The 27613-nt window shown below is 35.5% G+C and overlaps 3 protein-coding genes and 1 pseudogene across 3 annotated transcripts; all 4 read left to right on the top strand.

The window, feature by feature from the left end:
• On the top strand, positions 2659-4058 carry LOC104723290 (F-box/kelch-repeat protein At5g48990). Its single transcript, XM_010441628.2, has one exon. The coding sequence runs from the start codon at positions 2708-2710 to the stop codon at positions 3863-3865; it is 1158 nt and encodes a 385-aa protein (XP_010439930.1). The 5' UTR covers positions 2659-2707; the 3' UTR covers positions 3866-4058.
• Positions 7586-8749, top strand: LOC104751427 (F-box/kelch-repeat protein At5g49000-like). The gene has a single exon (XM_010473367.1). The coding sequence runs from the start codon at positions 7586-7588 to the stop codon at positions 8747-8749; it is 1164 nt and encodes a 387-aa protein (XP_010471669.1).
• LOC104723300 (F-box/kelch-repeat protein At5g49000-like) lies at positions 10164-11951 on the top strand. Its single transcript, XM_010441639.2, has 2 exons — positions 10164-11385; positions 11622-11951. Exon 1 carries the CDS (start codon positions 10239-10241, stop codon positions 11355-11357), a length of 1119 nt encoding a protein of 372 aa, XP_010439941.1. The 5' UTR covers positions 10164-10238; the 3' UTR covers positions 11358-11385; positions 11622-11951.
• LOC104751436 lies at positions 13485-14601 on the top strand (annotated as a pseudogene).

The following is a 27613-nucleotide window of genomic DNA, read 5'->3' on the forward strand; positions in this document are numbered from 1 at the left end:
CATCTTACGAAATCTTGTGTAATACTACTGCTACTCTTTGATAAATGTCGACTCAGGACAAAGGTATATGAAGCCTTTCTTATATTTAGTATGTCACAGAAGAAAAATATGTACTCGTTCACTTGCTTTCTGAGGATTACGCTTCTTGTGTGACTGTCACTTTGATACCAAAAGTCTTTCTGCTTTTTTTTTAGATAAGAATGCCTCACGAGACAAGCGGGTGATGTCACTTTTGTTCTGAAGTTATTGTTCAAAATGGCTGCCTATACATATGTGACTATGATGAATGCTTTCTTTTTTTTTTTTTTTGACAATAACTATGATGAATGCTTCTCTCTTGCTTTTAGCAGACATTATTTCATTTCTAAACATATGCACTCACATAGTTGATGTCTTGTAGCCAACCCAGAGAGAAATTGCCAGTGAAACAATTTGACGATCCTCTGGTTCATTACCAAACGGGATCTCTTGAACTCGATATTATACAAATGAGCTTTGTCAAGCCAGTTTTTTTAATTTTCTTCTCAATCAACATGGTCATCATATTACAATCAACTCATTATCCGTTGATATACTCTTCTTTTTACATAACTAGGTGTTAGCTCTATTCTATTTTGAAAAAAATAATATAAATTAACATGTTATTATCTTTTTGTTTTTTCGGTGCACATCAAAATTTAAAGACTACATAGTATGAATTTAAATAAAGTAAAGAAATCAAATTTCCTTTTGATGATAATATATTTAGTGCAATTAAATCATTTGTATCTTACATGCCATATGCCATATATTTTTGTAGTTGTAGTCATATTTCAAAATCATTGTGATATATATTTTCATAAAATTTATTTTGTGGTGTTAGTTATGCATATTTTTTATTTATTTATGGTGATAGCTTAAAGAGATTTAAAATGTTTCAATTAAGAAAAATTCATAAAATAAACAGTAGGTTTGCAATGTCTCATACATATATAACTAAGTGAGTTTAACCATAGATTATTAGACTAATACATTTTCCATAAAAATAAAATAAGAAAAACAGCAACTACTTTATTAGGTTATTATCTTAAAGTCTTTAATTATGTCTGGACTTTGATTTATATGAAATGATAATATTTCATATAGGAAAAAAAAATTAAACTATATATCATATATTACATGTATATCCTATTCAAATAAACTAAACTTTTATTAAGTTAAAATATCATTGGTTAAATGAAAGAAAATAATGATATTTTAGAATTTATAAAATTATATAAGATTTGAAATATGAGGCGATGAGAGTTATAGTGAGATATGTGACTTTCTTTTAATAGATAATACATAAATCAATGTATCAAAAGTAAATATTTGAGAGTTACAAAACTGCAATTAAGTGCATACTAATATACTTTTAACATGTTCTATTATACTATTAAATTAAATTCATTGAGAACACTACTATGATATTATTATGGGAGTTACAAATAAACTTTTATACTTTTCCAACTCCTAAAATTAAAACCCATTTAATTTAAAAGTGAGTGTTGGTGAATCCATAATTTGATTCAAAAGTAGAATATGTTACACATTGATCGTTAAAAGGAATATGAACATCTAATTCTCAAATAAATTTGATTTTTTTGTTACAACCAACATATGTGAAGTTAAATAAATATGAATAGATTAGAAAGGCAAGAAATACAAAAGAAATATTTTATTTTTATATAAATAAAATAAAAATTGAAAACAATGTTAAATATATATAATAATTTCTTTTTTAAAATATAGAATCAAACTCTTACAACACATATGAGATATAACAATATTTGATATTGTTGGGAGAAGGGGAGTGAATGATTACTTATAGATGATAATCCAAATTAGATAATGGAGATGAATCTTTAAAAATAAAAACAGTGTAAAATATCTATATAATACTTTCTAAATTAAAATATAGAATCAAACTCTTACAACACAGATGAGATATAACAACATTTGATATTGGTGGGAGAAGAGAGAGTGATTACTTATCAAATGATAATCCATATTAGATAATGGTGATGAATCTTTAAAAATAAGAACAATGTAAAATCTATATCATGCAGTCTTTAAAATCATTAAATTTTTACAATGAAATTTTATTTGGTTTTTTGTAACCCATACAACAAAAATAAGAAATCAAAAACAAAAAGAAGAAAAATGATTTGAGGTATTTTGGAAGAGTATGAGAAAATGTGAAAATGAGAAAGTAAAAGAATGCTAATATGAGAGAATGAGAGAATGCTTATTTATATGATAAGAATTGATGAAAGTTATATTTAGAATTATGGGAGTTATAATTATAATTTATTGTGTTTGAATAAAATTGAGTGGTGGAATATGATTAATACATAATTTATTTTATTTCAGTTATAATTTTATTTTAATGTGTGAGTTATTGTATTGTGTTGATTGAATCTTAAATATTGTTTAAAGTACAAATAAAAAATAAAAAAGCATTAAATAAAAATTAACCAATAAAAAAAGAAGGAAAACTTACTTTTATATATATGATTTAAATGCACACGAAACGAAACTGAATTGTGTTATAGTCACTTTTATGGTGATTCAGGCCCATTAAGGACCATGTTCATAAGGCCCTTGAAGATCTGTGGAAGTTTCTCACGACCATAGCCATAGGCTTTGATTGAGATCAACGACGATTTCGTCTCGACTAATCTCGTAAATGTCGTCCCCAGAGAAGAAGAAGAGGAAAACGAAACGCTCGTTTACATGGTCACCGGAATCGACCCCGAATCCGTCACTTCCAGATGATTTGATAGTGAAAATTTTAGCCCGCGTCTCGAGATCGCATTACCCAAATCTCTCCTTAATCTCCAAAAGCTTCCGCTCAATCCTTTCTTCACGGGAGCTATACCAAACCCGAACCCTCTCAGGTCGAGCCGAGACTTTCCTCTATGTGTGCTTACGCTTCCCTGATGAAGCTAACCCCCGCTGGTTCACTCTCTACCGGAGACCTAATCAAACCCTGACTAAGAAGAAGAAGAAGAAGAAGAGAGAGGATTCAAGTGTTCATCTTTTGGCTCCAACCCAAATTCTCAACTCTCCTCATGTGGAATGGTTAAGTCTAATCGCTGTTGGTTCTAATCTTTACGCCATTACAGCATCCATCAAAGATTCTCTATGCTCTAACGTTTGGTACCTTGACTGCCGAACTCACACTTGGATTGAAGCTCCAAGAATGCGACTGGCTCACACCAACAGTGAACTTGATGGGAATGTGTATTTTGCAGGAAGCTCTGAAAGTCCACATTCTTTGAACTGTGTTGAAGTGTTCAACACAAAGACTCAAACTTGGAATCCCGTGCCGCCTGAAAATCGGATACTCAATTTCAGAAATATGCAAGGGAAGATTTACATAAACCTATTTGCAGAGTATCCTAGGAAAGCTGTGGCTTTAAAGCCAAAGGTTATGACATGGGAAGCGGCAGGTTTGGATACGGGTTTTGATCAGGGTTCTACTTCTATCTGTGTGATAGAGAACACAACCTATTGTTATGACCCTATTGGAAAGTTTAGATGGATGAAATTTAACTGTATGGAAGGAGATTGGAAAAGATTAGAGGGTTTACAAGGGCTTCCTAAGTTTGCTAAGTATAGTACTGTTAAATTAGCAGATTATGGTGGTAAGCTGGTTGTTTTGTGGGACAAGTATGTGCGTGTGCCTGCAAGTAAGTATGAGGAAAAGATGATTTGGTGTGCAGAGATTTCACTTGATATGCGCAACAGTGAAGAGATTTGGGGGAAGGTCGAGTGGTGCGATGCGGTTCTTAAAGTCCCTAAGTCTTATAAATTCGTGTGTGCCAAATCTGCTACTGTTTGACAGGTTTGAAAGTAATGAATCAACTTATTACCTCTTTCTTGTTTTTAGTTATGTCGTAAATGAAGGAATGATTTGTGGCTTTCGCGTAATGCAGTTGACATGTCTTAGCTTTCTTACTCATTATCTCATTCTTTACTCTAATTTTTGATGAATGACTCATGAGACTAGCGGGTAATGTCTTTTTGGTTCTGAATTGTTTGTGTCGCAAAATGTCTATATATATATGTGACTATCAAGATGAATGCTTTGTCTATGAAAATACTTTTGTTTGTGTAGTACAGTTCTCTTTACATTCACGAGAAGAACGAAAACAAGATACTTTTGTTTGTGTTGCATAGAAGAGTACAGTTCTCTTTGCATTTCACAAGAAGATCTAAAGCAAGATACACTCTTAGTGCTTGTTTGTCTATTGTACAGTCCACTGAGCTTTCTCATTTTTATAATAAATTATCAAATTGTATAACAAATAGCAGGGTTTCGGGGTTAATGGTGAGACTTTCTTTCATGTCTAGTAACCAACCAAGAAAGAAATTGCCATTGTATCAATTTGAGGATCCTCTGTTTTAGCCAACTTTCTTTTCTTCTCAGTCGAAGAAGTGTAATCTTCTTATTCAGTTAACTCATTATTCAACATCATGACTACACAAACTCAACCTTTGTTTAAGAAAGATTAAGCACCAAAACTATGGTTCTCACAACAACACAATACAAGTAAAAAAAAATAAACCTTCAAACCCAATTATATTTTTTGTTCATCTTTTTACAAGACCCTCTTATTGTCCCAGAGTCACCGACTTTATTGTACAAGAGTCACGGAAAAATGATTGCCAGCTACGTCAAGTATATCCCAACACATCGCCACACATACAAACAATATAAATGTTTTATTAACTACACGAACTATTGTCATTACATACAGACATGCATAAACAAACATGAGTTATGTGTACAACACCATAACCATCTAATTCTGATACTTTCTTTGCCGGAATCCGGTGTTGACCGGTATTGACCGGTGTTGACCGATATTGACCGGCGTTGACCAATTTTTTTTTTTCATAAACAACAAAAATCAACAAAATAATTACATAACTTTACTAAAAGATTATATAATAAAATTTTACTACGAAATAGTATAACATATATACATTTTCCTTTTGTAAATTCAAAAGTTAGTTTTAAATTTTATACCATATTATATTTATTATATATACAAAAAGGAAATGTATATTTGTTATGTACCATATTATATTTGTTATATACAAAAGGAAAATGTATATTTGTTATAATACTTTGTAGTAAAATTTTGTTATATACAAAAATTTCCTTTTATATAACAAATATAATATGATATATAACAAATGATGAGACATATAATTTTTTCTTAAAATCTTTTGGCTTAAAAATGTTCATAGACTTTTTATAATTGAGTCTAATTTGTTTTTTTTTTTGTCAAAGTATATTGCACCTTGCTATATATTTAACCTTTGATTTACCATTATTTTTATATACTTGTTATATAAAAATATTTAATAGCATGCTACATAATAAAATATAATAGGGTATACAAATGATATGTTATAAAATTAAAAACCAAATTTTGAATTTATAAAAGGAAAATGTATATTTCTTGTATTATTTTGTAGTAAAAATTTATTATATAATTTTTTAGTAAAGTTATGTAATTTTTTTAAACTTTTGTTTTTTTGTAAAAAAATAAATAAAATTTTTAATTTTTTGGTCAACACCGGTCAACATTGGTCAACGTCGGTCAATACCGGTCAACACCGGATTCCGGCAAACAAATTATCGGAATTAGATGGTTATAGTGTTGTATACATAACTCATGTTTGTTTATGCATGTCCTTATGTAATGACAATAGTTTATGTAGCTAATAAAACATTTATATTGTTTGTATGTGTGGCTATGTGTTGGCCAATACTTGGCCTCACTGGCAAACATTTTTCCCTAATCCTAATCCGACTTTAATAGGAGTAACCATATCCTAATCCGGTCACTAGTAGGAGTAAAAAACCCAAACCCCAACGAAAGAGAGGAATAGGAAGATGAATTCTTTCACAGAGGACATATGGTCAATCATACTAGCGCGATTACCGCTAACGAGCATCATAACTTCCAAACTGGTTTGCAAGCAGTGGAAATCAATCGTCGAGTCTTCATACTTCCGTAAGTCTCTGTACCAAAACTTGAACTCTTCTCCATGGTCGTTCCTTGTTTTGGATGATAAGACTGACGTCGGAGCTCACTACGGATGCGAAGGATCTACGGCTTCTTACATATTGTCTTTATTAACTGACAAGTTCGAGATTCAGAGAGAGAATTACAGATACGGCCTAGTCTACGCTTACACCGACGTTGGGTTGTTTCTGATCATTCCCGTGTCTACGAAACAATCTATCAGTATCATTCTAGTGTATGTGGCTAACCTAGTTTCACAGGATTGCGTGCAGCTCCCTTCTCATTACAAAGATTATGTCTACCTTTTGGGAATTGTCACACGAACTGAGAACGGCGTTGTTTTGGGTTACGAAGTTGTTTTTATAGAGAGATCTAGAATATCTAAATAATAATATCATTATATTGACTCTCATAATCATAATCTTTAGGTTACATAGAATTATATAGTATAAGAGTTTCCTAAAATATAATGATTGCAAATACATAAATATCTAAATAATAAATATAGAATATATTGTTATTAATCTTGTGATATTCTAGATCTCTCTATACTCCTTAGTAGTAGAATCCAAAGCAAGGTTCAAGTAAATCTTTCCTTCCATACTTCTGAATTCTAATATTCGCTTTTTAGGCGGCACGGATTACATGTTTGAGTTGAGTGGTAGTGTTGTACACTTCAACCCAATTCAAAGAATCTGGACTTTCGGAGCTTCCTGCTAGATACATATTCCCATCAAAATCACTATTGATGTGAGCCAGTCGCATTCTTGGAGCTTCAAGCCAAGTGTGAGTTCGACAGTCGAGGAACCAAAAGTTAGAGCATGGAGAATCTTCGATGGATGCTGTAATGGCGTAAAGATTAGAACCAACAGCGACAAGACTTGACCATCCCTCAGGAGGAGAGTTGAGAATCGGGGTTGGAGCCAAAAGATTAACACATGAATCCTCTTTCTTCGTCTTCTTCTTATTCTTAGTTAGGGTTTGATTAGGTTTCTTCCGGTAGACTGTAGAGAGTGAACCAGCGAGGGTTAGCTTCATCAGGGAAACGTAAGCACACATAGAGAAAAGTCTCGGTTCGACCTAAGAGGGTTCGGGTTTGGTAAAGCTCCGGTGAAGCAAGGATCGCTCGGAAGTTTTTGGAGACTAAGGAGATATTTGTGTAAAACGATCTCGAACTAAGATGCTCACTATCAAATCGTGTGGAAGTGATGGTTTCTCGAGATGCTCACTAAGAGTAAGCGACGGTTTCTTCGTTGTTGGCGACTTCCTCTTCCTCTTTAGGAACGACATGGTCGAGAGCTTATCGATACGAAATCGCCGGTGATGGTCGAGAGCTTATCAGTTTACATTTTTTTTTGTTTTAACTTCTTTTTAAAAAAAAAATTAGGCGACAAAAAAAAAAAACATCAAAATTATATATTTGAGGCCCATTAAAACTCAATGGAAAACAAATGAGTTGTTTAGTTAAGTCAAATCAAAACCCTAAATTTGTTCGTTGCAAGAAGGAGAAGAAGTAGATCATGAACAGCGAAATCGATTTCTTGATGATCTCTCCAACTTCGTCAAAACATAAGAAAAGGAAGACCCCAATTCCATCACTTCCCAATGATTTGCTATTGACTTGCTTCGCACGCCTATCAAGATTGTACTACCCGACTCTCTCTTTAGTCTCCAAAAGCTTTCAAACCCTCGTCGCTTCACCGGAGCTATACAAGACTCGGTCTTTGTTAAACCACAGAGAGAGTTGTCTCTACGTGTGCTTAAAGTTCCCTCCTGACTATGACCCACGTTGGTTCACTCTCTCCCGGAAACCTAATAAAACCCTAACCAAGAGGAAGACGACCAAGTCAAGTGGATACGTTTTAGTCCCAATCTCAATTCATAATTCACCTCCATCGAACCAACTTCTCTGCAACGGTCTTGTAGCGCTTGGTTCTAATATCTACGTTTTCAATGCGTCATCGTCTAGCGTCTCGATCCTGGATTGCCAGTTTCATACGTGGCATGAGGCTCCAAGCATGCTGATGAAGCGGAATTATCCTGCTGTTAATGTTGTTGATGGAAAGATATATGTAGCAGGAGGATTTGATGAAGAATTCGATTCAAAGTGGATGAAGGTCGATTCCTCAAACTGGATGGAGGTTTTCGATCCAAAAACTCAATCCTGGGAGCCTGTCAAGAGCCCTTCATCAAAGAGAATATATGGACGTATATACAAGAGCGCAGTGATTGGAGGAGAAATCTACATGTTGCATAAAGGTGTGTCTTACAATCCAAAACAAGATAGATGGGAAAATGTAAGAAAGTGGAGTTTGGAGTCAGCTAAAAGGTTTTTGCTATCCTATTGTGTGATAGATGACGTACTCTATAGTTATTATGAAGGTGGAATAAAATGGTACAGCTCTGAGATAGATAGGTGGATGAACTTGAAGGGCTTGGAAGGATTGCCTAAGTTTGCTAGTTATGGTTATATTAAGTTGGGGGATTATGGTGGAAAGATGGCGGTTTTTTGGGACAAGTATACGGCTTCTAATGGGTGCAAGAATACGACGTTTTGGTGTGCAGTGATTTCCCTTGAAAGGCTTAACACTCAGGAGATTTGGGGAAAGGTCGAGTGGTTTGATGCTATGCTTACAGTTCCTAAGTCTTATGAATATGTGGGTGCTCTTGCTGTTACTCTTTGATGCCAAAGAGAGACTTAAATGTGGTACTGAATCTTAAGTGATTTGTGGCTATATCATTTTAACTATTGGATGATTTTGTGTTGCGTTTTAACTGAATGCTATTGACATTTCGCTTGTTATACCTTTTAATCCCTGTTTCTATGAGACGTTGTTTTGGCTAGAATAGAAATAGTTCACAACTTTCATAGGAAAAACAAAAAGTAAAACAAGATACACGTACGTTTGATTGAAGAGTGTTTTGAAGTCTAGTGTAAAGAAAAAGTTGGCTTTTTCTTTGTCGTCAAGATTAAAAGAAGAAAAGGTAGGTGATCAAACAAAAAGACCTTTTACTTTTTTGTTTTTCTTTATTTTCAGTGAGTCTTTTGTTGTATAGAAAGTTCTGAACTTGTTCAAAGGTTTTTCGAAAGAGCATGCACTATTTCTCAAGGATTTCTCATGTATATATGAACGTAGTCTCTGTAACCAAAGCAAAGATGATGGGAGTCTAGAGGATAAGTTAAGTTTATATATGGAGGCTTAAAGAGCATGCAGAAATGTCAACTAGTATCTTAAATCTCCCCGGATTTCGTTAATCCCTGTTTCGATTATATTCTCTTGATAATAATAAACCCTTTTGATGCTAAAACACTCTGTCTTGGAGCAATAAGAACCAAAGTTTGCTATCTATTGACTTTTGCAATTGGGGAGTTTGTGCTCCACAAGTGATTTGGAACATAGCAGCAACAATGGCATTCTGGATTCCGTTACAAAATGCATCAAAAGATCACATTTTCCCTGTTTTGTTCTCCTAGAATGATTTGCATCTGATCCCAGCTCAATAACCGATATAAAATAATAAAAATGCATGCTTAGGACATTCTGTAAGTTTGATTGCTTAATTACCATAGAGTACATAATTAAAATGTTATATGAACGGAGAGAAACACTTTGAATTACAATGAGATGATTGATTGAGCTTCTGTTATTAGCAAAACTAGGCTCAGTCAAAATATCTCATTCTCAAGGAACATGAAAGCAAAAATGTTCATAACTTTATTCATACTTTCCGAAATAAATTAAACTTTGTAAACCCAGAGAAACATTAATCAAAGATCCACCTTTCTCAAGTGATCCGATCTAGGAAGAAATCTATATCACTTCATTTAGCTTTTTGTTATGGACATAAAAGTAACAGTTAGACACAGCAGAATAACCAAGAAATGTACTTATGAAGTTTATTCAATAATATAATTTGTCTTCTTTGTACAAAACTCCAAATAAATTTGTTTATTACAGTATTTTTAAAAAATTAGGCGACAAAAAAATAGGAGCAAAATTAATTACCAATTTGAGGCCCATCAACATTTCTATACCAAGCCCATTATCAAACTAATACTTTCACACGCCCAATCCAAGAAAGTGCGGTCGAGAATTATTAAAAAAATCCCTAAATCTGTATCCACTCAAAGCCGGCGAAGAGGTAGAAGAATCCGGCGATTTCTTCCCCAAAATGTCATCGTCGAAGGAGAAGAGGAAGTCGCCGCCGTCGGAATCGGCTCCAGATCCATCACTTCCCTATGATCTGCTATTAAGCTGCTTCGCACGCGTGTCGAGATTATACTACCCGACTCTCTCCGTAGTCTCCAAGAACTGTCGATCCCTCGTTGCGTCGCCAGAGCTTTACAAGACTCGATCTTTCTTGAACCGCACGGAGAGTTGTCTCTACGTTTGCTTAGATTTCCCTCCTGATCCTAACCCACGTTGGTTCACTCTCTACCGAAGACCTAATCAAACCCAGAAGACAGAGTACTCAAGTGGATATGTTTTGGTTCCGATCCCTATTCCCAATTCACCTCCTGTGGACTACAAGGTTCTCGTGACGGTTGGCTCTAATATCTATGCCATTGGCGGATCCGTTGAGAATGCACCTTCCTCTAGCGTCTCAATGTTAGACTGCAGGTCTCATACTTGGCACGAGGCTCCAAGCATGCGTATGGAGCGGTATAACCCAGCTGCTAATGTTGTTGATGGGAAGATTTATGTATCAGGAAGCTTAGAAGACTCAAATTCCTCCAATTGGATGGAGGTTTTCGATGTAAAGACTCAATCTTGGAAACCTGTGTTGAGCCCTCTTGATAAGAGATGTAGTAGTATATACACTAGTGCAGTGATTGAAGGAGAAATCTACTTGATTGGGGATAAGGTTGTGGCTTACAAGCCTGAAGGAGATAAATGGGGAGGAGATATAGGAGAGCATCAGAATATGGATTCAGGAGTGTTTTATCGTTGTTATTGTGTGATAGATAACATACTCTATTGTTATCGTCCTGGTGGAATCAGATGGTACGACTCAGAGAAAAGATTGTGGAGGCGTTTGAAGGGTTTGAAAGGATTGTCTACGGCTGCTAGTTGTTGTGTTAAGTTGGCGGATTATGGTGGAAAGATGGCGATTTTGTGGGACAAGTATTTACCTTCTGCTGGCTATAAGAGTCATACGATTTCTTGTGCGGTGGTTTCCTTTGGAAGATGCAGGAATCAGGATATTCGTGGAAAGGTCGAGTGGTTTGATGATATGCTTACAGTCCCTGGCTCTTACAATTTCGTGGGTGTTCTTGCTGCTACTCTTTGATGAATGGCCATACAAGACCGATGTAAAAGTAGGTGAATCTTTAGTGATTTGTGGGCATTATATATATGATTTTGTTGGATGGTTGTGTCTTTCGTTTCTTTAGCTGAATGATATTTAAATCTTTGATGGTTAGTTTATTTCGTGCTGCTTTAAGGCCTGTGAAACATCGTTTTGGTTGAATATTTTTAAAAGGCTTGATGATGAATGATTTTGCAGTTAAGAGTTTAACAAAACTAACAAACACCAATGTACACACATGAATAGGTAGAGAGAGGTTGAGACGCTCTATACTGCTTTTGTTTTGATATCTGAACAACTAGAGTAAACTAGTCACAAAACAAAAATGGCCGAGATCCTGGAAAGCTATATAGAGAAGAAGATGGAAGGTGTAGATGGCATTATATAATGCACCTTCACCGGTTGAAACACCAACTTGGCGGGACATCAAAGTGAGTAATATATATATACATTATACATCCTTATTGCCTCGGTCTTAAAAATAATGTATGTGATGGGACTAAAGAACAAAGAGGAAAACAAAAAATCGAGGAAATGTTGTTTTGGCTTATCTATAAAGGCTTACGAATGATCAAAAACGAGAGATTCTTTTGCAATTCTATCCGCCACTTCGTTTCCTTCACGAATGACAAACTCAAATTCAAGATGTTTTAGACTCGAAACCCAGTATATTCCTTTAAGCCAGAGCTAACAGTTTACAGGCTTCTCTTAACTAGCACTCGAACTCAGAGAATCACGATTTTTGTTCCTTGAAAAAAATTCATGCTTGCGCCATTGGACCATATATATACTTTTTAGTACAATAAAACCTTAATGTCAACGATTGTATTCATACAATAATACTTAATACTGTACATGTATAAATAAAACTTTGTAACCAAAAGAAACTACACTCCCTTAATCTAAGAAGAAAACCATGTGACTTTATTTAGTTTTGTCTTATGAACATGAAGTTAATAGCGAAAAAAGAGTATATGCGCAAAGTAACTACGAAACCAAAATGATTTAACAAACTAACTATGAGCTACAATGTTTTGTTAGAGACGTAATGATGCGCGATTACTGTAGTAACATTCTTTCTTTATTCTTCATCTCTCGTTTCTTTTGTTCCTATATTCCCTACCGCAGCGACTCCGACCAGAATTATTCCCCTCCCTTCTTACCGGATCTCTACCACTAATCTTTTCCTCCACCGAAATTATGCTGCTCTTTTACACCGAAATTCTACAACCAATCTCTCTCCCCCCTATAAGATCGGATCATTGGAGGGATTGGAGGGTTTAGATTCTTCCCATATGACCATTGGGCACAAATGCAAGTGGGAGAGCTCAAGACAAAGAAAGATCGCGCATGTGGCCTAAAGGGTTTAAACACTCTTATGACATGGTCAAATGTGCATATGATCTTGTATAGCATATTCATGTTGTATGTCTTTATATAGTTTGTATCTTGGTTACAAATCAAGTAAGAAATGATCATATACTCTCTCCAAACTCGCAACTCTCATACTTTACTCTTCACTCTCATTCTTTTAAAATTCTCGTGTTGATCATTCTCCACCGGTTTAGACCGTTTATTCTTCTTACACCCCGAATATCCTTCATCTCTCATATTCTTTTTCTCCTATTCCCTATTCCTCACGTTTCAACCAGCAACAACTCCAGAATTATACCACTCGTTCCTCACCGAAACATATAATATTTCGCGTCTTATGTATCATCAGACCTTGTCCACAAATCAAAACTGAATCAGTCAGCGGTAAAGCTACAAGCGTAACACACAAACTAGCCAAAAAAAAATAAAAAATAGACTACAATTAAATTAGCCTTCATTAACAAATAAACTAACCACCAAATTGTTCTTTTTAGTCCAATTTTTCATTATTTTGTTTTTCATTTTTTATCAAAAACCATGTCTCAAAATTATTTATTATTTTGAGGCCCATTACGATTCAACAAAATGATTCTGATCCACTACTTCTATTAAGAACTCTAATAACAAGATAAAGGATCGAGTTAAATTCCTTCCCAAATATATTACCCAAGTCGGAGACGACGACGACGACGACGAAGAAATTCAAAGGTTAGATCAACGACGATTTTTATCTCGATGACATCCGTAAAGAAGAAGACGAAGAAACAGTCTCCGGAATCACTTCCATATGATTTGCTCTTGACTTGCTTCGCACGCGTCCCTAGAATGTACTACCCGACTCTCTCCTTAGTCTCCAAGAGCTGTCGAACCCTCCTTGCTTCACCGGATCTTTACAAGACTCGTTCTTTGTTAAACCACAGGGAGATTTGTCTCTACGTGTGCTTAAAGTTCCCTTCTGACCCTAACCCACGTATGTTCACTCTCTGCCAAAAACCTAATCAAACCCTAACCAAGAAGAATAAGAAGTCAACTGCACATGTTTTAGTTCCGGCACCAGTTTCCAATCCACCTCCCTTGGACAATAAGGATGTGGTGGCTGTTGGCTCTAATATATATGCCATTGGCGGAACCATTGAGAATGCACCCTCGTCTAGCGTCTCAATCCTGGATTGCATGTCTCATACCTGGCACGAGGCTCCAAACATGCGGATGGAGGGGAATTACCCAGCTTTTAATGTCGTTGATGGCAAAATTTATGTAGCTGGAGGCTTGAAAGACTTCACTTCTTCAAATTGGATGGAGGTTTTCGATCCAATACTCAAACTTGGGAGCCTATCTCGAGACCTATAGATAAGAGATGTAGTCATATGTACGAGAGCTTAGTGTTTGAAGGAGATATCTACCTCTGTTTGGGGATAATACTGTGGCTTACAAGCCAAAATAAGATAAATGGATAGCGATTACAGAAGAGCATCGGAATTTTCTAACATGATCGTTTCTGCATTCTCTTTGCGTGATTGATAACGTCACGTATTGTTATTGTCGTCCAGGTGGAATCCTATGGTATGAATCTAAGCTAAGATGCTGGAATAATTTGAGGGGTCTTGAAGGTTTGCCTAATTTTGCTAATTATAGTACTGTTAGATTAGCGGATTGTGGTGGTAAGCTTGTTGTTTTGTGGGACAAGTATGTGCGTGCAAGTCGGTATAAGGAGAAGATGATTTGGTGTGCAGAGATTTCTCTAGAAATGCGCAACAGTGATGAGATTTGGGGGAAGGTCGAATGGTTCGACGCGGTTCTTACAGTCCCTAAGTTTTATAGATTCATGCGCGCTATCTCAGCTATTGTTTGACAGGTTAGAACGTAATGAACCTGGTTATATATATCGCTTTCTTTTTCTTAGTATGTCACTTATGAAGGAATGTTTTGCGTTTTTAGCGTAATGCAACTATCATCGCGCGCGTCTTTGCTTAAAAACATCTTCACTCACTTCACTTGCTTCTAGATGATATATAAGCTTATTTTGTGACTGTTACTTTGATAAACCCTCTGATCCCTAACTTTTTTTTTCTACTTCTTAATAAATGTTTCATTAGACTAGCTCGGTAATGTCTTTTTTTGGGCTGAATATATAGGTGTTGCAAAATGTCTATGAAATATACATTTGATTGTTTTTCTTTTTTTGTCTATTGTACATCCTTGAGCTAACTAGTAAAACGTTCGAATCCAGTTATCTGTTTTTTATCTTCTCAACTTCCACTTTTCATTAACCAAAATTTCTATTACAATTCTAGATCCATTAGGTTTTTCATCCAATTTTGCACAATAGAAAACAATTTAGGATCATAATTCAAAAAACAAAAAGATTCCTTTGCAATTCCATCCGCCACTTGGTTTCCTTCACGATTGACAAAAAGATTCCTTTGCAATTCCATCCGCCACTTGGTTTCCTTCACGATTGACAAACTCAAATTTAATCTCCTCAAATTGCTGGCTTATGAGCTCTATATCTTTGCAGTCACTTGCTTACTTTGTAGCTTGTCTCTTTGTTAAACTTATTGTTCCCGAACTCATTCTGCTACTGTTTTATGTATGTATGCCTCTTGAGACAACATGGTAAAGTAGTTTTTTGTTCTTGTTTGTTTTGAACAAACATTATTTTGCATCTAAACATCTACAATAAGCCAAAATGGCTGGATCAGATCCCGGTGATAAGAATTTGACATACTATTTGCAAGACTTCACTTGTGTGTTTTTTTTCTTTTTCTTTTAATATTTTTATTACCTTTTTGCGTGTCAGCATGTGGAAGAAAATTCTAAAATACTACTTGGTAAATTACTTTTGAATGTTCTGGTTGGTCTAAATAAGAATAAATGAATAGGAGAAAATAAAATAAGGAATTTAGTCAGTTTGATTACTTATTTATCGTAGAAGATATACATCATATGAATGATTCGTGTTGCAAATTCAAAAGGTTGGCCTATTCTTCTACAATACGTTTGAAACAACATTTTGGTTGTTTTAAGTTTTGCTAGGTCTATCGGAAGAAGAATTACAAAAAGAAAAATTACTTCAAGAGTGCCTGGTCATTTAGTAAAAATATTTTTGAAGTGCTTATTTATCAGTTATCACTATTAATTGTTTTTTTGTTGTATCTTTAAACTTTCAGTTTAGTAATAACTGAAAAATAATTTTAAGTTCTAAAACATATATAGAAATTGACATATATGTCTTCGAAGGTTAGAAAAAATCTTAACAAAATCAGAAATCGGGTATATTTGAAAACATATTTCTGAATAATTATTATATTTGATAACTTATAGGGTCAATAAAAAAAAAACTCAATTCTTGGTCATCGTATAGTTTTTAAAAATATTCTTGTTTAAAATAAAATATGTAAAAAGTGTTGATAAATATTTAGATACCTTGCAACCACATTTGTGACCACAGTTTTGCAAGTGTTACATAAGAACCTTGGTTTGTTTCCTTTGTTATTCAGACCATTCACTCCAGCATAGATATGACTAACTTTCTTATTGCAAGCACGACAACTAATATAATACAAAGCCCAATCTGTATCGATGACATAGACTGTGCAAAGAAGTCTAGTCTTTCCAATCTACATATACACAGGTTTTCTAGATTTGTACACATAATAATCATAGCACTAAACTTTATAAAATACATACCTCCACAGAGTTCTTCAGCTCTTCAATTGTTTTCCTCAGAAAATCAAGATAATCTTCATTTTTAACATGTATCATCTCCCATTTTGGTTGATTCTCATAGACTATGAGAGTTAGGCCATCAGATGGCAGTCTGTAAAACGTGAACAATGCACTCAACAAAAAACTTAAATCATGTTAACTTGATCCAGTGAGGTGGTAATTATAGAGAATGGTACGCTTGTTTGAGAACATCAACTTCAGGGAACAATGGTTGACATGACTTGAGTAACATCAAAAGAATTAGATAAAAATCTTAACACCTCTTTAAGTGAAAGATCTTTGTAAGCATTGGAATCATTCATCTTAATTAATTATAAATGAGTTATGATATAAAGATTTTTAACCTTGTAGGCTTTTATCATCACAAATCTGAGAACACATGCCATGATGCTTCCATCAGATTCTTGACAGGCTTTAAAAACCTGGTCGGCGAAGGAACCCCACAAGGTAGATGACATTCTCTCATCACTATGACATCAAATAAGTAGGTGTATTATACGACAAAACATGTATATATATATAATACAAAATTGTAAGAAACACTCATGTTTCATCTCTAAGCCCAAAGTCAATAACAAAGTGAATGGTGTGGCACTTGCAAAACTAAACCATGTCTTGTTGACATTGTAGCTTCTAACCAATTGCATTTTTTGTACCTTTATTTGCATTTAAATGAAATCGTAGATCACATATTCGATATTCGAGAAACATAACCACTAAGAGTGTTGACATTACAGTTGACTCCCTTACGACCAAACAAAAACAGAAGCCGAAATGACATATGTAACCCGAGGAAGTCTGCAATAGATTTCTTTATGGTTGATTTCAAATTGACGTCAAAACGAAGACATAAAAATATGTCTACGCCTTAATTATAGTTTAAATTTTAATTTTAAAAGTTATAAAAAATAATTTGATAAACTTATTGACCAAATAATAACCACATAGACTTCATGCATTGAAATAAAATAAATTTACATATAAACTAGTCAAATTAAGGGAGGAAAGGCTGATTAGGTTAAAATTATTTGATTTAGGGTTTGATTAAGTAGACTTCTCTGTAGACTATTGGTGGTTGACTTTGTAATGCCATCAACTATTAATATTATATTATTTTAATTTCACCGACAATTTAACCAAACCGTTAGCTGAACCTAACCGAAAGCGTACCGAGTCCTTGATTTTAACTTAACCGGATTCGGTAACCATATAAATACTTCTTTCTGTAAGTCAACCCTAGTTTGTATGTGCTATCTCTCTCTCTCCACAATTTCTCTCTCAAAAATTCCGATATTGTTGCTCTCGAAAATTCAGATTCTATCATCATCATTTATCGTCTTCGAAAAAGGACATCTCAGATAAGTATTCTCATCATTTATCGTCGGCTATTTGCTTTTGTAATGCTTTAGCTAATTTTGTTCGACAATATATATGTTCTCATAGTTTTTTGTTCATTTTGCACACAGATATGGGGTTACACAGCTACACTCAGCCATCTTCTAGTTCTTTGCAAGTATGGAGTGGAGGTCCACCCGAAGTAAACTTTCTTAGCCTGACAGTTGGAATTCCTGACAAATGTTTCTGCGAAAGGAAAACCGTTATGAAATGTTCCACCACAGCCTACAATCCTGGAAGGATTTTCTTTGGATACAATAACCATGAGGTTGTTAGATTGTATGATGGTTTATTCGTTTGGTATAATTATTATTTGAGTATAGATAATATTCTTCTGGTATATTTATTTCTATGGTATAGTGTAGGATGGAGAGGACCATATTATGAAATGGTGGGATGAGGCTATTATGCAAGAACTTCAAGCAATGAGAGGTGGACTTGCTGACCAAAGGGATTATATTACAGCCATCCAGGAAAATGATGATATGCTATGGGTTCAGCAGGAGCTAGACAAGGTGAAAGATCAGATGAAGGAATTACGTCTGTCATTTTGTCGTGTACGCGGGGTGGTCGAGAATGTCTTCATCGCCGGTATAATTTTAATTGTTGTATTAATCTCTTTTGCTTCGTAGATCTTTCAATTAAAATCTGTGAACCTCTCTTTATCGTGGCCGTTTGTTTGAATGGCGTATTTATGTCTGTAATCTGTGAACTTGCTTCAGTTTCTATAATATTTGGACGATATCGTTGACTTCATTAGTTGACTTCTCCCGTTTACGTTAAGAAGTCAGTCGACGAAGTCTACTCATCGTTAATGATTTATGACGCGACGGTTTGCGTTATTAATTATGTAACTGTTCATTATAACTGTTTCGTCTCGTATATATAAACCAGCCCTGGGCCTTTTGATTACTTTAAAACTGCAACCAAAAAAGTTATCAGTAAATCATCTCTTTAAAAAAAAAGAGTATGTAGTTCATCTTCACGACGGAGAATTGGTGATTGAAAGTCTTTCAGTACTTGTATCGGTCAATAGAAATCATCCACGCTTAATTGGAGACTGTTCACGGTTGGGTAATTGAAACTTTCTCTATATCACTTCACTTCATCATATAAGTGTATAATCAGCTATCATTCACGGTTGTGTAATTCTTAGAAAGTTTCTATATCATATCACTTCATACTTATAAGTGTAGAATCCTATATTCAATTACAACTTTTGTCCATGTACCATAGAAACTCGTTCATCATCGTTAACGATGTATTTGGTTGATTAGATATATTTGCAGTTTAAAGTACGTTTTAGTTTCCTCAGGAAGAAGTCTACTTGATAAGTCTTCAGTATAATAGTACAAAATCTTATTATATAAAGTTGGATTTTGAAAGTTAGTCATTAAGAAGATTTTGACATGTGTCAAGTTATCCATCTCAGATTTTGACATGTATAAAAGTTAATATTTAATTGGAGGCATTTGATTACCAAAAAAAATAAAAATAAAAATATTTTGTTTTAAAAATATTAATAATGTAAAAAAATAATTATAAAAAATTACAGAATTTATTTAAAAAATACAAAGTTTTTTCAAATGATTATAAAAAGATTATATACATATATATATATATATATATTTATAAAATTCGAAATTAAAATATTATTTACTTATTTATAATTTTAAGTTATTAATTCTACCAAAAAAGTAGAAAAAGCAATTAAGAAAAATATACAGTTAATTGTTAATTCTAAATTTTGAAAATACTCACTTCTATACAACTATAGACCGTCTCATATTTAAATAATTTATTCAAAGACACTGCTTTCAATTTTTTTTAATTGAGAAATCATTTTTTTAATGGGAAGGTAAATTCTTCTTATTTTTTTAAACCAAAATTTTCTCCTTTTTCAGTTGTAAATAGGTAAGATTAATATGTTAACCCAAAAAAAGATGAATATATGCGTCTTCTTTTCCTAATACTGTATTTTAAAATTTATTGTAGTATTTTTAGACTGTTTTATTTAATTTATATTTCATCTTTGTATTATTTGGGATATATATATATTACCGTACTTATAATTTTCTATTGTTTCTTAATTATGTCAAATTAAGTTCGTTCTAATTTCTCAATCTTGATTGGTTGGTTATAAACCTTTTTTTTTTTTTTTGCAAATATAATTGTTATCATTATTCATTCAATCCCAAAAGGAGATAACGAGTAGAAGCTCATCAACCTAATGGATGGATAAAATAGGCTAATCAAACACAAGCTTACAACAAACATAGATAGATAGATTGGAAAAACATAAATCGTTGTTGATAGATTCATAGGAGCTTAAAGACTGTGACACCCTGGTTTGCGGAAAGTTTTAAGAGAATTTATTTGGACACATATGTCACCAAAATGCACTTACTTTTTTGGTCAAAGGTCTTGAGAGAACTTCATGATGGGTGTCCTTGCTGGAACTGATTGTCGGAACTGTGCGAGTGAGGACAAAACACATGAAAATATCATTTGTTGATTTGTAGGGTCGGTAAACAAGATTTTAAAGCCTCCCAGACATAACAAACCGGCCATCGAATATGGATGGATCCACGGGCCGGGAATAGATGTCCACTTAGGAAGGTGGGCCCATGGACTGAGAGTGGACATATGCTCACTAAGCAATGTGGCGGTTGAGGAGTTACAGAGACAAAGACTACATCATGGTGTGTCAAAGACACTTTTACGAATACATCAGGAAATTTAACATTAGTTACTATCAAAAGATTTTGTAACGCTAGAAAAAGGTTTTTACTTTCATTGGTTGTCGGAGCAAGCCATTTTGAGATAGCAAAAAGACGTAAACATCTTCTCTCCACACTAGAGGAGGGCAGAGCGGAGATTCTCTCTATAGTGAAGAAGGTTGGACACAAGGTTATCTCCCCAAGGAAGGAAGGTGGAGGAGGTTGGACGTAAGGTTATCTCCCCAAGGGAGGAAGTCGGAGCCAAGGTTCTCTCCATAGTGGAAGAGGTTGGACGCATGGTTCTCTCCATATGGGATGAGGGTGGAGCCGAGGTTTTCTCCATGGTGGTCATACATTACTGTGATGATACATCATTAGTGTAATATATTTTTTATTCAAAATGTTTTTTGAGCCAACAATTTTAGTAATTAAAAAAATTATGCATAAGTGAAAATAAAATAGTTAGCTTAATGTGTTCATATAGACATTTTCTAGATGGTGATAAATAATAGATTTGTAACATAAAGTATATTTAGGTGTAAGAAAATACGCTTTTAATAGTAACATACTCAAAAGATTTGTAAATGGATATAAATCAGTGTACTTTTGTTAAATTTAATTTAATTTATAAAACTTTAAACCCGCACATCAGGCGGGTCCTCATCTAGTTAATTAGATTTGATGGATTTGCAGTTTAAAGTACGTTTTAGTTTCCCCATAAAGAAGTCTACTTGATAAGTCTTCAGCATAATAGTACAAAAATTATTTAGATTTGATGGATTTGCAGGTTAAAGTACGTTTTAGTTTCCTCAGAAAGAATTCTACTTGATAAGTCTTCAGCATAATAGTACAAAAATTAATTAGATTTGATGGATTTGCAGGTTAAAGTACGTTTTAGTTTCCCCAGAAAGAAGTCTACTTGATAAGTCTTCCGCATAATAGTACAAAAATTAATTTGATTTGATGGATTTGCATACGGTTCATTTTCCCGTGGAGAAGTCTGCCAGAGAAGCCGTCAACATAATCATTACAAGGTATATATTGATTTGACGTTAGTTGGCGATAATATTTATATATTTAATTTACCGATAAGCGGGAATTGGTTTACCGATAAACGGGATCTGGTTTTAATCGGTTTCTTTATAATTTTTTATAATTTTATGGTAATGTTTCTAATAAAACAGTTTGGTTTTATAAAATGGGGATTATTATATTTATTGTAATTTTATACAACTTAAAAACCGAGATAACATAGGATAGTTATCTCTAATTCTTCCTCATAAGGAACCATTACGCTTCTCTTCCGCTTATCTCTATCGCTTATCACTAACGGTTGATTTTTCCATTTTTTTGTTCATGTTATACCTAAATCTCTATCTTTCGGATTGTCAGTTTACTTACTTTGTTTAACTTATTTGTACCAGATCTCGACGAACTCTGTATTCTTCAACCCAGCCGCTTCATCTTCATCTTCGCCGCATCGTATTCGCCGTCGTTGTCCTCTTCGATTAAACTGAAGGTTGACTTCTGTTGCAATTCGATAGTAGCCTTCTTTTTCAATTTGATGCATAGACTAATTGGATTAGTCTTCTTCTTTCTTAATCTCTCGTTTTTTAATTTCCCGCCAAACCTAATCTTATCTTGCAGAATGGAGGAGGCGAGAAAACCAGAATTTCCTCGGAGGTTTTACACGAAAGGTGATGAGCCGCTTCCTCAAAAAAGCATCGGCTGTTACAACAACGATACGAAGCTGTTTGATGAACTGTACAAAGCTCTCGAGCCGGATGAATGGGATGAGATTTATCAATCTCGACTAAGTGTCTTGTTACAGTTCAACCGTCTCCAATTCGAATGGGCTTCCAGACTGGTTCACCATATGCTCAGCATACAGATAGTCTGCAACAAAAAGTACGAGATCTGGAGTCTGGTTTGATCTAACCCTTTACGATTTTTTTTGAATGAGTTTGAAGCCATCACTGGACTTAACTGTGAAGATGTCGAGTCGTTGGAGCAGCCACATGTTGAGGTTTCAGACGAGATGGAAGAGTTTTGGGAGAAGCTTGGAGTCAGCTTAGAAAGTGGTCCGAGTATTGAGCAACTGGTCGCAGCATGTAAGAACTCAAACAATTGGGATAGAATAGATCGTGTTAGGTTGGGTTATTTAGCCATCTACGTTGGGTTTATAGAAGCTAGGAAACCATCAACGCCCACCCGTCTAAATATGGCTAGGCTAGTCATGGATTTAGATGCATTTCTTGATTATCCCTGAGGAAGAGTTGCTTTCAAGAACCTGATTCAGTCTGTGAAGGAGAAGGACTTAAACAAGCAGAGTTACACCATAGACGGATTTGTCGAACCTCTGTAGATATGGGTGTACGAATCTATGCCTGACTTTGCCAAAGTAATTGGGGAACCGTTGCCGAACAATCCAAGTCCACCGTTGCTTGCATACCGCGGTTCTCGCGGTAGAAAATATGTCAAAGAGGGCATTCTAAAACAGGTACGCATCTCTGTGATTTGTCTATAGTTTATCTATGATCTTAGATGAGTCAGTAACCACTATTGTGTTAGATTTGAACTAGTATATTGTTTTATATAAATTGTAGACCAACTTCAAACACTTCAAAACCATTGGTGGCATGATTAGTCCTGTTTGGGAAGAGGATGAAGCAGATGACAAGATTGATAACATTTTGAGAGCATTCAATGGGGATTTTGGTCCATGGAAGTGGGGGAGAGGTTTGTGGGCGACGGTTGGTATTTATGAATCCAACAATCCAAAGGTTAAGACTGAAGAAAAGGGATCGAATAAGAGAGCCGGTTCATTTGGTGAACCAAGTGGGAAGAGGCACTGTCCAGGTCCTTCGACTGACTTGGACATCAACATTTTGGATTCTATTAGTCTAAAGATGAGCTCGGCATGTGGGGAGCAGCTCTAGACGATCAGATAAAGGAAGGTTTTAGCAGTTGCAATTTGTGGTTTGACATGTTGAATGAGAAGATTGAAAACCTGGCTTCGGATCTTACCAAAATGAAGGGAGATGTAACTGGTACAAAAGAGGCTGGTCCTTTATAAGAGGAACAGAAGGACTCTCAGGCAGCTAATGGTACGAAAGAGGCTGTCTCAAAGGAAAAGAAGGACTCTCAGGAGGATATGGTTAGTTCTGAACACTTGCAATTTCCTACTACGATCCCTCACAATCACAATACCAGGTACAAGGTGAAGAAAAAATAGACTTCCAAAAGTTGTCAACTTCGCAGACATAATAACAAGAGTTGTCTCCCTTATGTGAATTAGACTTCTATATCTGTGTTGTCTTTGTTTGTTTTATTTGAGACTTTTAAACATATGCTGCGACTTTAATATTATTTGTTTTCATAAATGATCATGTAACTTTTAAATCTTAATTTGCAGAACAAGCCAGGTCAATCTCAGACCCTGAAACCATCTCCATCTGTTATTCGTACGGATACTAAGGTGCCAAAGATAGTCAGCTCTGAATCATCTGACACTGAGTCAGACCCACCTATTTTTATTCGCACGGAAATCCCAATAGCTACCGACTTGACTGCTAGAGCCAAGAAACAAGAACCAAAGTAGGAAGCGGCTAGGATTGCGGCACATGGCAAGGCTGAAAGGCTTAAGAGGTTGGCGTCAAGTCAACGTTCTCCATTTGTTGGTGATAACACAACCAAGACTATCATGGGTGATAAGTCAGCCACGTCAGCGTACAATCCTTTTGATAAAGCTGACAAGGATTTGAAGAAGGTTTTGCTTGATTTCTTAAAGAAAGATCCGTAAGTCTACTAACTTTTATGGTTTGTTTCAAAAATTCTATTTTTCGAAACTCTAGTAACTTATATGTCCTTTAAATTCATCACACACAGGACGTACAAGAACAAGGTCCCAGAGAAATCTCGATGTTGTCTTTGGTGGTACGAACTGCAGACAAGAACAGTGTGGCTACGAGATTCGGCAAGTCTACTTGAAAACTTCTTATTCAAATATACTAGAAAACTTCGGATCAGTCTTCAATATTATATAACTTCGTTTTAAATCTTATCCAACACATGGATGCAGGGTTAAATCTATTGAGACATCAACAGACACAGTGTCCTGAGAGGTTTAAAACGAGTAGAGTGGCTTTCCTAGACGCCATGTTCACTCATCTGTGGACAATGAAGTACCTTGACTTTGTCAATTCTGCGGCAAATGATAATGGATCTGGGAAACTGTTGCCGGCCGGTGCCTTCAGCTACCATGCAGGGGAGTATCCACCGTATGGTCAGACTAACAAGCAATGGGGTCTGGAAGTGGACGACTTATACGCGCCTTTAAACGTGAAGTCGACGCACTGGGTTGCTTTGTGGATCTCGATTCCCATGAGACACATCGTCGTATGGGATAGCATCCCGAGTGTCACCACCGACGAAGAGCTTGCATCTGCCATCGAGCCTATTGCCGTGTTGGTTCCCTACGTGTTGCGGGAGTTAGCCAGCCTTGACATCAAGCAAATGTGGTCGTACGAGAAGTTCACTCATGAGCGGGTTATAAAGGGAGTGCCTCCGAATAGGAAGCCAGGTGACTGTGGTGTGTATACTTTGAAGTACATAGAATGTCATGCTCTTGGGATAACATTTCCTACTACTTTGTGCGACGCAAACATCACAAGGATAAGGGAGAAGATGGCTTGTGACTTATTTCACGAGATTGAATGCCTTGGACCAAATGAGGAGAACTACATGGACGAATTTGGGCTCTATGATCCTCCCCCAATCCGAGACTAACTATAAAATTTGTTTGAAAGACTTAAACTCTTGTTGTAATTATGTATGACACTTTAGGATGATGTTTGGTTTCTGTTAGGGGATCTTTATATTTTGTGGGTGGGATCCTACTGATGATGGGCGGGATCTTGATATTTTTTGGGGGATCCTCCTTTTAAAACTCTAATGTATAAGGATGATTGTTCTTGTTGTCTACTAGTTATATGTGGGATATTGGTAATTGTTGGCTGCACTCGTTACATATATCTTCAAACTTTAAGCTTAAAACAGGGTGAAAGAGTGTAGATNATACTTTTAAAAAAAGACAAGTAGCGTACAACGAAAACTTAGTAAACATAAGTAGCGTACAACGGAAGCTTAGTAGACATATGATTGACGTTAACCAAGAGACTTCTTCTGCAATCTACTTCATACACATCCCAAGACACATGGCCATGACAACAATAAACCCTATCGAAGACAAAACCAAGAATTGTCGAAGCATTTTTTTCCCTTTCATTGGCTGCCATAAAATCACATTCAAACTTCTTCTTGTCTTCCTCATATTTGTTAATCACCCCAGAGTTCACCAAACCGTTAACGACTTGTTCTTTCATTTCTTTTAAAGATTCTTTAAGTACCTTGATTTCTTCTCTCTGCCGACGGATCTCATCCCTCGCATCCAATAAGCTTCACCTTTGCCAACCACGTGATGGTTCTACGTCTGATCAATGGGAAAACCCATGAACAGTGCATCTGAAGAAATTTCTTCCTGGATTTGCATCTGTCCATGATTTCACAAGTATCTTCGATCTACCGCAGTAGTTGCAGATAGGACCAGTAATTTGTATTTGCGAATTTGTATTTGCGAATTTGTATCAGAAACTGACCCCAAAATTTTACTCATCATTCTCTAGCTGATGGTGCTTGGTTAAGAAGAGGAGTATCATAAAATGGTCTTACGAGTAAATGATAGTTAAGTACTAGTCTTTAATAATGTCGACTTGAACACGTGGGATAATCCCTAAAAATATTACAGAGACAAATTATTCCAAGGCATATTGCAGATGACTTCACGATGAAGTTAACTTCTACTCACCGTCTTCAGCAATCTGAACAAATAATTGTTAGTTTAACCGACGATCATATACAAAACGTTAAAAATGTATCAAGTGGGATTGGTACTTACACAATGAGGTCGAGCATTTCCAGGCTGTCTGCATTTTGAACAAGCATATTGATTATTAGACTTCCTCGGCTTGCTCCCCTTTTTACGTGACAGTTCTAGCCATGTTAGCCAACGAGACTTGTTTTGCTTACCAGGCTTCCGCTTCGATATGGGAGGTATACATCAGATATCTGGCCCAATTGGATCATGCTGGACATTGGGCATGATGTTTGCCGCGTACGACGCATAGACATAATCTTTTCTATAGTAAGCTTCGACTACGGTAGACATATGCCATCCGCTTGACTTGGCAGCCTTAATCGCATGTGAACATGGTATTTTCTCAACGTCAAACACTCCGCATGAACAAGATTTTGCTTCCAAGTCAACCAAACAGTCATGTTGCCCACCCCTAACGTAGAAACGCTAACCATTAATGCGCTCGACCGTCATCATATCTGCGTAATGCTCCCTTACGGCCAATAAGAACTCAACACCCCGGCTAAAAGTGGTTGTCAGACTAAGTACATCCTCTCGTCTTTTCCAATACCACCTACCTAACTTTTTTGTAACAAACTCAATGAGATATGTGATGGGATAACCTTTGGCTTTCTTTAGCATGGAGTTGATAGATTCTGCAATGTTGCTAGTATTGATCAAGAAGACATCAAGTGTGATCGGCCACGTCCGTACGATTATGTGATGGAGTGTCCGTACGGTGCGGTAAGGCCGAGCACCATTGATGTGAATAAAAGGCTAGTCTCAGCCTCTCAAGGCCCATGAAGAAAAGAAGGATCGAGAAGGGATCAAGGAGCCGTTGGAGATCACATGTTTCCTTAAGGGAAACCTTGAGCGGTCGCTATCACTCTAGGGATCAACCCTTCTCTCTCTTTATGTCGCTTTCTCTCTTGTAATGGGAATAACCCTAGTTTGTCTTTCTATTTAAGGCCTCTTGGCCGACATTGTATTAGACTATTCTAATGAGAATCTCTTTTCTACATTCTCTTTGTTCTTGATACTACTCAAACTATCTCTCTTTCACTCAAATCATTCATCTTATTCCACCTAAACTAACATGGTATCAG

The sequence above is a fragment of the Camelina sativa genome, chromosome 2 (assembly GCF_000633955.1).
Source record: "Camelina sativa cultivar DH55 chromosome 2, Cs, whole genome shotgun sequence".
Taxonomy (NCBI): Eukaryota; Viridiplantae; Streptophyta; class Magnoliopsida; order Brassicales; family Brassicaceae; genus Camelina; species Camelina sativa.